At 30.0% G+C, this 14,218-nt stretch overlaps 1 protein-coding gene across 1 annotated transcript; it reads left to right on the plus strand.

Moving 5' to 3' along the window:
* The first annotated feature begins 6 nt into the window (after positions 1–6).
* LOC136797312 (agrin-like) lies at positions 7–7,749 on the plus strand. Its single transcript, XM_067053554.1, has 12 exons — positions 7–121; positions 1,190–1,318; positions 1,508–1,564; positions 2,444–2,615; positions 3,094–3,261; positions 3,789–3,934; positions 4,024–4,099; positions 4,908–5,018; positions 5,328–5,490; positions 6,458–6,599; positions 7,300–7,430; positions 7,511–7,749. The coding sequence occupies exons 1-11, from the start codon at positions 7–9 to the stop codon at positions 7,413–7,415; spliced, it is 1,395 nt and encodes a 464-aa protein (XP_066909655.1). The 3' UTR covers positions 7,416–7,430; positions 7,511–7,749.
* The last annotated feature ends 6,469 nt before the right edge of the window (positions 7,750–14,218 follow it).

A 14,218-nucleotide genomic window follows, 5' to 3' on the forward strand; every position in this document is an offset into this window, starting at 1 on the left:
AGTCATATGATCGGTTCCTCATGTCTTCATAACCCATGTCGTGGAGTAGTTTGTTACAACCATGGATCGTGTTTGGCCTCAGTGCCAAAGCCTACCTGTGCATGTCAACCAGATTTCACTGGTCAGTTGAATGTTGATTGTTTTTGTGTTTTTTTATAGGAGGTAAAGACTAAGTTTAGTAATAAGTATAGATAAGATAAAATATATGGTTAAAAGCAGAAACAGATATGTATATATATATTTATATCAAACAAACTGATAGAGAAATTTAAATATTTGGGGCTTACAGAGTCTAGAAAAAATGAAAATGATGAAGAAAATACAGGCGATATATAAAGCTGGAAACTTTTTATTATTTTTCACTTTCAAAATTACTTTACTCGTGCTTTCTGTTCAGGCACTTCTATTTTTAAATTCTAACAAAAGTTAGAATTTAAAAATCTATTATCTTTATTATTTATTCATGTAAATCTTGGCCTTTTACTTTAATGGAAGAACAACACCTTAAATTATGAAAATAAAACATCGCATAAAATATTTTGACTTAAGAAGGATTTATTAACCAAAGAATTTAGAAGGCTACATATTGCTGAATTACATGAATTGGACTTGGTATATAATTGAGGTGATAGGATTTCAGTAAACAAAATGGGCATATAAAGTTTTAGTGTTTAGTAAAAGTTGAATCCCTGAAAAGTCAATGAGCCCTTAGCCAACAAACACCCAATGGCTAACTGCCATGGATAACTGATATTGTGAATTTGGGTTTGGATGGTAGTTGTAGACAGCAATTGGTTGTATCAGCAGCAAACCTTTGGATTTGCTGAACCTTTTATTTACTAAAGAAAAATAGTTTTAAAAAGTTGTTATACTTTGCTTTAACATTTTCTTAATTATCAGTTTGAATAACTATGATCACTATAGTAACAGTAACTGTATGAATTTTTATGCTATTAGAGACTGTTATTACTAAAAAGTAGTTCTGGCTTTTCGGTAAAATTTCAATTTGAATATATTAAAGATTTTGTTTGACACCTTATTTTCTAAAATGTATTGATTAGCAAAAATGTTAAATAGGTTATTCATTTAGGCCAACAAATTTATAGATAAAATAATATTCCAATTATATTCAAGTATTTTTATTGCAGCCCACCTGAATCACTGCTATATTTTTGTTTTCTCTATTTAGGTAAACACTGTGAAGAGAAACTAAATCCTTGTGTCTATTCCATATGTGTTGGTGGAACTGAGTGTACACCCACTGAAGGAGGTGGCTTTGATTGTGTATGTACATCTAGAGAAGCTCCATGTGCATTAGGTAGGTTCATCAATTGATTGAAATAAATTGTATTTCAAAAATTCAAATATTCACATTTTTTAATATCAAGATTCTCATAAAGTTTAATATAAAAATTAATAAGAGTAAAGAAATTTGTTTCATTGAATATAATAATCATGAATTATTTTATTCACATATTTTTTAAAGTTATCTTTACAAATTTTTCAGAGGAACTTGAACCCATCGAAATAGGTCCCGAACCTCTAGTTCTACCCAGATTAGAAGGTAATTTGAACTATTTGATTTTAACTTATAGTCTTAGCACATTTCTACAGGCATAAAAGCATGGAACTATTATTTGCTTACATCTTTGTTCTTCTAAATTCTTAAAATTAATTTTTTAACATTTTTATGTTCTATAGCAGATCTTAAAGCATTTTTAAATATTGTGAAGTTGCAAAACCTCCTGTTTTTAATTATGAAGAAAATATTTCAATTCAGAATCTTGCTTTATGGTATTGAAATTTCAAAAAGTATCAAGTTAGAATAATAAAAGTTATTAAATCACTCAAAAATGGTCATTATTCACAAGTTGTTAGCTTGCTCATGTTGTTTAATTTAGTTCTTTTAAAATGATTAAGAATAAAACAGCAAAAAAATATAGGGATACATATTAGATCCTAAGGCATACAGATGATTCAAAAATTTATAGAAGTATGGAAGAAAACATGAAAATGTATAAGATTCAATACATGGTACTAAGGCAAGGATCGCTTGGAATATCTGAGAGGTAGGGTTACATGAGCAATGAACTGTTGAAGTTGTACAGAAGAAGCATTATGGTCCCTTAGCTATAAAGTCACAATCATTTTTTATGAAGGAGTAGTGAAGGGCATTCTAAAGTGTAAATTTCCCTTTTGGTTCAGGAACCTCACATATAAGCTGGTATCAACTCAGGATGGCTTATGCTACCAGAGTATATAGGTTAACTTTTCATTTAACTCATCATTCATTCAGCACTGTTAATATCTACAGCTAATGTTACGAAGCAATATTTTACCCATAATTTAGTGTCTATATTTAGTTTATGGTAATTACTTAGGATAAAGCATATTTTTTTATTTTACTGTTTATAAATTAAATAAACTTTTTTTTTGTTGAAAGGTGTTTCTAGAGCTTTTGCGTTGTCCATTTCATTTGCAACATTATCAACTGAGGGGACCCTTCTGTATAATGGCCAAGGGCAGCATAATAAAGGAGATTTTATTTCTCTGAAACTTTCTGAAGGAAGATTGGTCTTTTCTTTTAGTCTTGGTGGCAATCCAGTTTCAATTGTGTAAGTTAAAGCCAAATCATATCAATTTTATTATGTAAGTATTTTACTAATTAATGTGCCAATAAGTATATTAAATATTAATTTGTAGAATACTAATATTTTACATATTATTATTAATATTAATATTAATTTTATATATAACAAAAAATTAATACATACATTTATATATTTTTTACAATCAATTTAAGGCTACGCTCTCTTTAGCATTTCATAATTAATCAGGCCAATTAATTTGATTCATTATCCTTTGCTAAATCATAAAGTTTATGTACGTTATCAGCCTAAGATCTGAAAAGGTTTTAGAGCTATTTCTAGGATTATTTAATTTGTCTTAAATAAACAAAATCATTTAATTTTTTCATTAAAATCTATTGGTGTTATACTATCAACTTAAATTAACTTTCACTTAAATATTTTTAATCACTTAGCAATAAACAAAAAATATGCAGTTTATTCATTGAGAAATTTCATATCTTAGAACAAAGGAAAAAATTGAACCTGGAGAATGGCACACAGCACGTTTGAGTCGACTTGACAAAGAAGGCTTTTTAAGATTAGATAATGGACGCATTTATCGAGGGATTTCTGTTGGTCACCATCTTGAGCTTAATTTGGATCATCCTCTTTATATTGGAGCGCCTCCATTGTGAGTATTAAATATGAAGACTAATAATCGGTAATATACTATTCCTTCCAAAAATTCATCCTTAAAAATGTGTGGTCCTAACATTTTTATGGCATAAATCTATTTATTTTGGATTCCAATTATTGTAAATCAAATCACTGGAAACTTACAATATTTGTATTATCACCATAGACTCAATATTTTACCATTATCAAGTGAAAATATTCAGTTCATATAGATAAATACATTAGTTTTTAATGACATATAATTTATAGGTTCTTAGGATGGATAAAAGGATATAAAAAATCTTTTCAAAGTCAAATAGCTCCTAACCTTAATGAAACATAATTAAATTTTTTACATAATATTCATATTTTTTTCTAATATTGTTAATTTATATGATTCAATTTAAACATCCGTATAAGCTTTTAATTTCACTTTAATAAATTACTTAACTATGTACCCACCACTGTTTTCATTTTGTTAGTATAAATTATAATTTGTTATTAATTCTATATAAAAATAACTAATTTCATGCCATTTTTCAGTGATGCAGAAGAATGGCCAGTTTTCAATGGAGCATTAAGAACTTTCACAGTAAACGGTCACCGATTGGTACTTTCTGGAGCACGACCATGTACTTTAGCATTTTGTTCACCTAATGCAACATCTTCATCTCTCTGTGATGGATGTGGTAAAGTGTCAATAGTTGTTTTAATTAACTAATTTATCATCATATTAAACATAGTTTCATTAAAGTTACTTTTTTATAACCCTTTGCAGGACTGGTTGAAGATGAAGCAGTCCATTTTGATGGAAACACGATCATCAAGTATCCAAAGAAAAATCTGAAAAAGAAGTAAGCTTAACTAATTTAGAAATCAGTCTAGTGATTAAAGTTTTGTTTTTTTGTAAATGATTAAAATACAGTTTTTATAAATATTTTTATTTTTATGATTGAATGAGTTTAACATTTTCAATTTTTTAAACTTTATCTAAATTACATCCATTCTGACTAGCATCTATTTTGATCCACTTGTAGCAGTTACAAACTTTTTAACCCAGTAATATCTCATAAATTTATCAAATACCATCATATTTTTAACAAACATTTTCAATTCTATTATCAAAACAACACATTTTCCAGTTCTATAGAAATATTCTATTATCATCATGTTACATGAACCCAACAAAGCAACAGATAATTAAAATTTTTACCCTTAAAATCCCTTACCTTCCTTGTCTAAAGTATTTGAAAAAAAATCTGCTTTGGTATCTAACATCACCTAAGCTATTTCATGTCATTCCAAATTTTTAGTACGGGTTTAAACAGGATCATTCCACGATTTAACAATGGTACCTACTTGTGGATTTTATTACAGCAAAAAAGTCAAATTTCAGAAAAATTCAATCATTTCAATCCAAAGAACTCAGAAAAATTGTTATTAATATATATATTAATTTATGCCTCTTAAGCAATGAGACATGACTAACCATTCTGTTTACGAATTTGTACTAACAAAATTAAATTGTATGTCAATATTAATATTATTATATTCATAGTTTTATCATAACAAAAACTTAATAAAAATTCCATGTGCATTTTAAAAACTTCTATTAATTTAAACTTAACCACTAACCTACTAACACTATTACTAACTCTATAGTGAATCTGAAACGGAAGAAGAATTGTATGAAGATTATGAAGAAAATTATACTGATGAAAAAGATGAGGAATATGAAGAAGAGTATGAAGAATATAATTTCCAATATGATGAGTATGTACTAACAATACTAACCATTTCTAACATGAGTATCATAGTGTAGCAGTTTTTTTAGTGTATAGACTTCATTTTTTATTAGCACCATATGTTTCAAAGATTCTAGTTTTTATTAAAATAATGACCACGATTGGAAAAGGTATAAGTAGTTTTTATTTTACATATCAAAAGAGAAGAAATTTATATTCATTTTTCTATTTTGTTTTATGAATTACCTGTTTATGTACATTATCATTTTTAAGAACTGATTTTTTTTTTTTTTAAATTTAATGATTCTGGTGTAACTAAATAAATGTGTGCTTTCAGGCGACATAAGAGGCGTGGTGTAATGAGAATAGAAGTTTCAATTAAGAGTTCTGGTCAAGATGGTGCACTCATTCTGGGACGTGCTGGAAAGGGGTTATGGGGTCTCATCATACTTGACAGTAGCATACGATTTGTGGCATATGATGTTGAGTTGGCATCAAAGGTATCGTTTCAGCTTAATAAATTGTAGATATAAAAGTTATATTTAGTGTAATTATCAAATTAGGAATGCAATAAGTGATTTTTTATTCTTTGGATGGTGATTGTTTAAAATAATATGAAGAAATAATCATCATTCAGATATTACAAATCTAATTTTCTCATTTCTGTTTGGAATTATTGAACAAAAAACTGTCTACCTAGTCTCAGTATTTAAATTTTTTGTTTTTCATTTTTAAAATTGCTACATTGATAACAAAAAAAAAAGAAAAAAAAGAGAGTAGTGATGAAACAGTTAAATCTCCAAGGTGTAGACCAATTCATGGATAATCATGTTAAAGCTGACCTTATAGATTGTTGTGGATCAGGAAGGCTTTTATAACTTTAATTTTAAACCTTCAACGTTTCGGCCCTTAGGTTATTATCAATGAGCCCACCTCAACCATTGATTAGTCACAATTCATTTAAAACTGTCTTTCTTTTGCAGGTTAATTGCCCTTGTCATGTAATAAACCACACAATTTCAATACAAAAACTATCCATTAGCTAAAAACTAATCCAATTAAAAAAAAATTCTTCTTTTTACTAACTACATCAATAACACAATTTTTTTTACTAACCACATAACAGTATTATTGATGTGGTTAGTAAAAAGGAAGAAAAACAAAATTTAAAGGATAGTTTTTATTGAGATTTTGTTTATTATATGACAAGTGCAATTAGCCTGCGAAAAAAGACATTCTTAAATGCATTGTGACTAGTCAATGATTGAGGTTATCTCCTTGATAATAGCTTGGGGCCCAAACTATTTGTTTTACTAATCAGTTTAAATACATTTTTCATAATTAGAAAATTATATAGTATAGAAGTTATTACTTAGTTTTAATAATCATACTTTTATAAGCTTGATAGATTCCAAAAAAAAAAAAAAAATTATCATCATCTATACTCGAAAATTGTTGTTTGATTAGGTGATTGTATCAGATGGTAGATGGCACAGAATATCAGCGCTAAAAAGGAGAAAATCACTCTCTTTGAGGGTTGATAGAGAAGGATTGTTAAGAGCATCTTTGCCTCCAGGTGTGCGAGGGACAACAAAAAGGTATTTTATTGGTGAGTATCATTTTAAATATAATATTAATCAATTGATCATAATCCCATTAGTTAATAAAAGTATATATATTTTTTATTTAGAGTATTTAGTATCATTTTTATTGAAAAACAAAATTATTTAATATTTTTACAAAGTAGGAAATAAACCTCTATATAAAATTTTAATTTTTTTTTTCATAGGTTTATTAAGAAAAAAAAGTTTCTCCTATACTGATAAGTTAGAAATGATCCATATATATTATTGAGTACTTATAGACCCCTTTTCTGGCTCTCAGGAGCAATAGATTTTGAAAAACACAGATCATGTTCATCTGTACAATGTGAATAGTTAATGTATGGACTGTGCTTGAGCCAGAGTCTAAATAATTATTCATCTGCCAAATGGCGTGGATCACCACTCAGGTTGGAAGATCCCCTGGGGCATACTCAGCTGATTCACCATGACTATTAGGCGTCATTCTGACCAAATCACCTCCTTGCATAACCATTAGTCTAAAAACAGTATTTCATATCAAAGTACTTGACCCATGACCAGTCCTTAACCTTTTATGGGTTGTAGTGGTATATTTTGGTTTATACAAATAAGCTTGTTTCCCTAATATTGATTGAACCTCGATAGTACTAAGGAGAAGGTCAGATATCTAGTTTAAGAGTTCTCTGAGTAATCTAGTATTAATATATTGATGTAACTAAATTTTAGGAGGATCACCACCAGGAGCTGAAGGCCTTTATCCAGGTTTCCAAGGTTGTATAAGAGGCCTTCGGATTGATGGAAGACTTGTCGAACTTGAAGGTCGGTCCTGCCCTATAAGCTAGCATCATATTAGACAGGTGTGTATCCCTTAAAAATCACACTTTGAAATGTATTCAGTTAAAATTTTACATTTTATTTATTGCTAATCCTTTTTCAGGTCGTGTAAACAACTTAAGGTCCTCGCTAGGCAACATTGTTGCTGGATTTGCCAAATTGAAAATGGAGTCAACTTTATTGGCGCCTAAATCTAGTCCCTTCAATTGTAAAGTCCCTGTGCTATTAAGCACTGGTCTTTTGCCCCATAATTTTAAAAATATTTTTTGTACGAGAAAGTCTGATTGTATGAAAATGTAACACTTGTTTTTATTGTAAATAAGTAGTGTATATATACTTAAAGAAAGTAATAAATGTTTATAGAAAATTTTGTTAACTTTTTTAACTCTTCTCTTTGTTTGATCATTCTTATATTCAGCAACATTACATATCATTGGTGCAAAATCAAATTAGAGTATCTTCAAATTTTATTATCTTGGGTTTTGTTACATTTTAATATGGTGTTCTATTTTTGTCTCAATACAAAATCGATCTAACTGAATTTGAAATATATTTAATTGAAGATGGTCCAAAAATAAAATCTATGTAACAAACATTTCCCTCTGAAATTTTCAGATATCTTATTTTGGTATTGGATCGGCAATATTAGGAGCTTGTATAAAAATTCGGCCATATTATATGTAACAACTACATTAATTATTAGTGATTATATAGAGATATCACTTAATTATCAAGTCAGAAATGGACCCGTTCGAATCTTGACTGTGGAGATTTAATTTTGTATTTTGTAGCAGTTCCACATAATAATTATCAGCCGTCTGGTGCTAGAAAGAAAAGATCTGTAACCTGTTGGATTATCCATGCTTTTTTCCCAAATTGGAGAAGGGTTTTAAGCCAAATATTATTTAATAGTACTTAAATAGTGTTTAGCAATTGTGCAAAAATAAACATTATACACAATTATAAAATTAATTAAAGGAAATAAACTAGGAAGAAATAAAATTACATTAATAGATCAAATTAATTATTTCCCTCACTGTTGATCTTTAATGAATCTAAAAATTATAAATTAATAATTCTTACAAATATTTTATAACCAACCGTACATATTTAGGTGGGTGGTAAAAGAAGTATAAGCAGGGAGCTCTTCCCCTACTTCTCTGCCACACCCAAGGAAGGACATAAGGCCTTCACTTTTTCTGCTTGGTTGTGTCCAAAAACTTAATGTTCGCATGCCAGAAGTGCTACTAGGTCGAATCCATTCTGAGAGGTTTAAATTTTTTAAATAAATCTCGAATTCCCCAGTCTGGCTTGAATTAGTTGGTAACCTTTCCTACCGAAAGTTGGAGAATATAAGGAAATCACAAATTAAAAAGTTCTGTTACAGGTTTAAAAAAAAAATCTATTGGATGTCTAATCACTACTACATTGTTCTGTTTTTTTTTAACAATATTTAATCCTCATCCCTTCACTTTTCATTGGAAAAATAGTATGTAAAATGTAAAAAGATTAGATTAAAGGCGCCTATCATCTTAGTTTGGTACCTTGAAGCAAAAGGAGACAAGATGAACTATAAAGATTTAATATATATATGTATATATAGTTGACCATAAAAATTTATATATAAGAAGATGGTCTGGGTGGCGGTCAAAAAAATAACAAATAGGTTATAACTATTTTAATGTCCGACGTTTTGCCCCACTTTGCAGGGCTTCATCAGGGCTAAAAAGGTACAAAACAAAACTGAGAATATTACTACAATAAGGTAATTTAAGCTAGGATAAATATTATGTAAAAATAAAGTGATAAGAAATTACTTATAAATAAAAGGAAGGAAGACATATAATAGTATCAATATAAAATAAACTTGAATAAACAATGATAAGAATAAAAAATAAGTAACATTGGTAGGAGTATTTTTTTTTTTTATAAATACATAAAATATACAGTTAAAAAAGTACAGGAGAGGTACATAAAACAAAAAGAATAAAAGGAAGAAGAGAGTAGAGATTAAATAAACGTCTTGAAAGAATAAATTTAAATAAAAATAATAATAATGATATTAAATGAAACCTGACCATCTTCTTATATATAAAGATTTAATGATGGAGATACGCAAAAAGATCGCGACACTCCTATAAAAGTATTTGCGTGATGAGGAAGATATTTTAGTGTCGATAGTTCCAGTAATAAATCACTAATAGTAGCTTATCGTAAACCATCGAACACAGGGTCGTCCAGCTTCTCGAGCATCAAGGGCCAAAATAAAAAACTTGAACGTGGTTGCGAGTCATATAATGTTTATATACTTTAAATTTTAAACTTTAAAATATCAATAAGGTTAGTGTATAAGGTAAACTTATTAATAAAACTAAAATTAGTAATATTTCTTTATATTGGCCAAATACTTGTTCTAGTTCTACTGTAGCCAACCTCATGAGATGAAGCAAGGACACGTTAGAAAGTTTATTTCTACTTTGTTTTTTTTTGTATAAACTTCATCGACGAAAACAGACTTTCACACAGGTAAGTGCTTCCGAACTCAGATGACATTTCAGTCCTGTTTCCGCAATTCCGCAAATTTGAAAAATTCATAAGTGTGTTCTTTCCTGTCCAATAGATGTGTCAGCTTGCACATCACATAATTCAAGTTGTAGGTCAGGTAGATGGTCTTCGATTGTAGACTACTTAAGAGATTTTCAATGTCCTCGAATCTGGTACTGAACTCATCAATTATTTTTTTGTTTATAATAACTAAATAACTAACTAAATAAATTTATAATTTTGAATGGGAAGGCGTATTAAAGAATTTCTTTCTAATAAGCTCTCGCGGGCCTTAAGTTGGAAGACCCTGATCTAACTTATTCCAAAGGAGTGTGTCATGAAAATACCTTCGACGAAAGACAAACGACTTGGAGGTAGTCATTTCATACAAACCTTCATAGGTGTGTCTTTATAATAAAATAATTTTCACGCATTAGTAGTATTCAATCATTGTATAGGTCTGATTTAGAATTATGACTATTTCAATGATGTGAATATTATATGAATCGGAGGGTCGGTTTCATTATTCAATGTAATTAATAGGTTTTCTAATGCCTTTTGTGCTGTAGCTGGTATATCATTATATCATTATATCCCTAATAAAGTATTAGTAATTTATAATCAGTCTTTTTTGAATTAGGAAATAAGATTAATAATAACCCAATAATTGGAAGCAGAGCACACTCAAACCAAGTTTTAATAATGCTTTACGACTTTTAATTCACACAGATATGAATAAAAAAAATTAAAAATAAAACAACCACTGGTTGTTGACCAGGAGATGAACCAGCTGTACAACACAAAACATACTCTTTGCCTTAATAATTACAAAATATACGAAACGGACGGCGTAACTTAATTAGGGCACTCGTTCGACTAGAAGAATGACAAGGTTTACACTACAAGAAAAACCGACACACATCAAATGACTGAGAGTGGGGTGGGATTTTAACTATGGGGGTTTCTAGACCCAAGAGTTTTTGCCGCCCTTTCTCCATAACATGAGGTCGGCCAGACATTTTCCCTCAAGAAAAGGATTTTTTGAAATTAAAGGAAAAACAATTTTTATCCTGGGACCTTTGAAAAGATTTGGAAGTTCAAAATATCTGCGCGTCAATTTATAAATTTTACATTCGATCGAAAGATTAGTATTTAAGAAGGTTTAGAAATAGCTGATGTTTGAAGCAAATTAGGAAAGATGCATTACGGACAGAAATAGGTAAAGAATTCAAAAAGTATGAGGGATGGACAAGAAGGAATTTGATAAAGGAAGCACTTCTGTGAGGTAGAAAATAAATATAGATTGGTTGGATAGAGAAACGTAAAGTAAGGAGTTCACAGATATTGGAAGATTGATAGTTTCTGAGCGACTGGAACAGGACATAAACAACAAGCGTTGCCGTTGGAAAAATGGATAAAGCCAGTTTAGGCCTTTATAATTTTTTTATGATGGCGATTTTGATTTTACCGAATAATACTGATGACCGAAAATGACTTTTCTTAATTCATGATAAAAATTGTCTTTATTAGGAATGTGGGAGCGTGAAGGCAATGTGGTAAGGCATGAAGCTAATAACTCCAAGGACTCGTTCAGATCTGGCTGGTCAGACAACTCTTTTCAGTTACACTGTAGCCATGAACCAACCCTGTAGGTTTTAGCTTCATTTTTGCTTTGAAGGAAAGTACGATTATGCCACCCCCTGGTATCAATCTACCTCTGGTCCTCTTACAACAAAATGATGGAGGATGAAACACTGATATTTTGTCTACTTTTCACAGAAGAATGGTGATTAAATGTGTTACCAATATGATTATAAAATGTGTCCCCATATAACCATATAATTTCTGAGATATGAAGAGAGCAAATATTAGTTCATGTTTTTTTTTTCATATCCGTATAGTTTTTATGGAAATGTGGAGGGGACCAGTTGGACTAATTAATTGCATGCCGATAAGATGCTAATGGTTACGTAAATTACTAATGAGAGAAGAGTATTCCCTTCATGGTAGGACTGGTGATAATGGAAAATAAATTATTATTTCTTTAAAATTCAAAAGTAAGTTCATGAAATGCAAATAACTAACTAAATTTATCACTCCGTATCTCAAGAACTATTTTGTTTGGAGAAAAAGTTACATGACCACTTTTGCAGGGAACATAAGTTGCATTAATTTTGTAAAGAACTCATTTCATCGAACTCAGTAATTTTTAGACACGATGAACTGATAAAACATGATTTTTAACACATCCACCTTCCTCGTCTTTACGAACCTAAAGATTCCGATGTCGATCTTACCAATCCCAGTCTATATAGATCTGTTACATTACACCCGTCCAAACTCAAATCTGTATCAGTTTTGACGTTATCTTCCCACCTACGCTTTGGTCTACCCCTCGGATCAATGTTTAAATTATTATTTTAATTTTTTTTCTTTTTGAGTTCTCCTGTCTTACACGCCAATCTTATTCACTGCGGTACTATCATCACCTGAATCATATTTACCGGATACAGTACCCGCGATTAGGTCTTGTGGAACCTTCTAAATATTCTTCAAATTTACCCATAATTCTTCTGTTATTACAAATATTATATTTTGCACAATACTTTATTTTCAAAATCCTTAATGCGATGTTTCTTCTTCAGTGTGAGAGGCCACGTTTCGCATCCGTAAAGAACGGCAGGAAGGAAAATAGTTTTGTAAATTTTAACTTCTTTAGATTTCTTCAAAGAAGGCACAGAAGCTAGAAAATTTTGAAAGTTAAAAATAACAAGTATTTCTCGCCTTTATTTCCTAATCAATTTTTTTTCTAGTTACCGGGCAACCTAAATACTTAAACCTCATTAGCTCTTCAAATGTATTTCCTTCCGTATTTATATCTTCGAAATGGTTGTGTATAATTTGTTCTTTAGCGCACTTGCTCAGCCTCCACTGGCTCATTACCAATGACGCGGTGAGAGGGATGCGCTGGGATCTTATGAGCCCTGCTCTACCCACGTGGTATATGGAGTGGGGGATAGAGTGGGCTCAGGAACCCTCACGTCGATATTGTAAATATTATATATAAGAGTGTAAATGCGACTGGTGATTATTTTATTTATTTATCTTTTCATGTACATAGTTTGATTATGTTTATTTTCTTTATTCTTCTGTTTGTATATATTTTGAGAGATATTTTATTTATTTTATATCTAGTTCTTTTTGTTTTATTGATTTATTTATTTTTATTCTTGTGTTATTTTATTTTAGTATGAATGTAATCAGTTATCACTATTACTTTGCCCAACAATGTTGCGGCAGATTGTATTATTTATCAATAAATAATAATATAATATATTAAATAAGGATTCATGAATAAAGTTGGATCAGAAAAATGTGGTGGAAGACAATAGTAGATGTATCCAATGAATAAATTTGATATCAATATGATTCGTTTCCTTTCTTGATATTAATAAATATTACAACTCTTTTTAAAGTTAAATTAATCTGTAAATTTAAATTAATAGAGCAATAACTAAATAAAATCAAATAGCAGTTATGAGAGAGGCCTTAATATTCAAGCTTAGTCGAAGGGAAGGCCGCCTTATTTGAGTGATAAATTCGGTTGATTGAATTCCTCACGGACCAGGAATTGCTTCCTTTGAAGCCATCGCCAACGTTTCGATTACTCTTCTCCATCGCTGCCCTCCAAAGCCGAAGGCTCTGTTCCTTCTAGGCCTCTGCATAAAAGTATTCATTCTACAACAAACTACAACTAAAAATATTTTACAAAATAGCTAAGAAAAAGTGAGCATCTCGTAATACTAAAATGCCGTATCGAAAAATTTATATCAATCAGCTCTTGGAATATATTGGTAATTTTTTTCCCTACAACTCGTTATATTAATGAAATCTCATCCAGTGCAGAACAAATAGTATCAAGGTTATTTTTTAGCTTTTGTTGGTTAGTCTTTCACTCTATCTTTCTATTACTAATCATGGGCAAAATACATTCGCAAAAACGAAAAACTAATTTTGAAACGCCTATAGCCTATCATAAATCCAATCATATAATCCCTGATCACCAGTTTGGATTCCGAACATCCCACTCTACTATCCAGCAATTTTAACGTGTGGTGGACGTCGTCTTCTTTGAAGCGCGAGTTAAGGAAGCGGTATTATAAATTTAAACAATTGCCCCTTGCCCAACTGTAGGTTCAGTCACCTTAGACATATGGTTCCATGTGTTCACATTTCCTTACAAAAGAAACTCAATAAAAACAACTAC

The sequence above is a fragment of the Halyomorpha halys genome, unplaced genomic scaffold (genome assembly GCF_000696795.3).
Source record: "Halyomorpha halys isolate HHAL.00 unplaced genomic scaffold, Hhal_1.1 Scaffold191.1, whole genome shotgun sequence".
NCBI lineage: Eukaryota > Metazoa > Arthropoda > Insecta > Hemiptera > Pentatomidae > Halyomorpha > Halyomorpha halys.

Excerpts from the sequence above, each read along its gene's own strand:
- LOC136797312 (XM_067053554.1), top strand. The coding sequence starts at position 7 with ATGATCGGTTCCTCATGTCTTCATAACCCATGTCGTGGAGTAGTTTGT. Across the intron at positions 1,319-1,507 it reads AGAAGCTCCATGTGCATTAG|AGGAACTTGAACCCATCGAA; the intron begins GTAGGTTCATCA and ends CAAATTTTTCAG. Across the intron at positions 6,600-7,299 it reads AACAAAAAGGTATTTTATTG|GAGGATCACCACCAGGAGCT; the intron begins GTGAGTATCATT and ends ACTAAATTTTAG.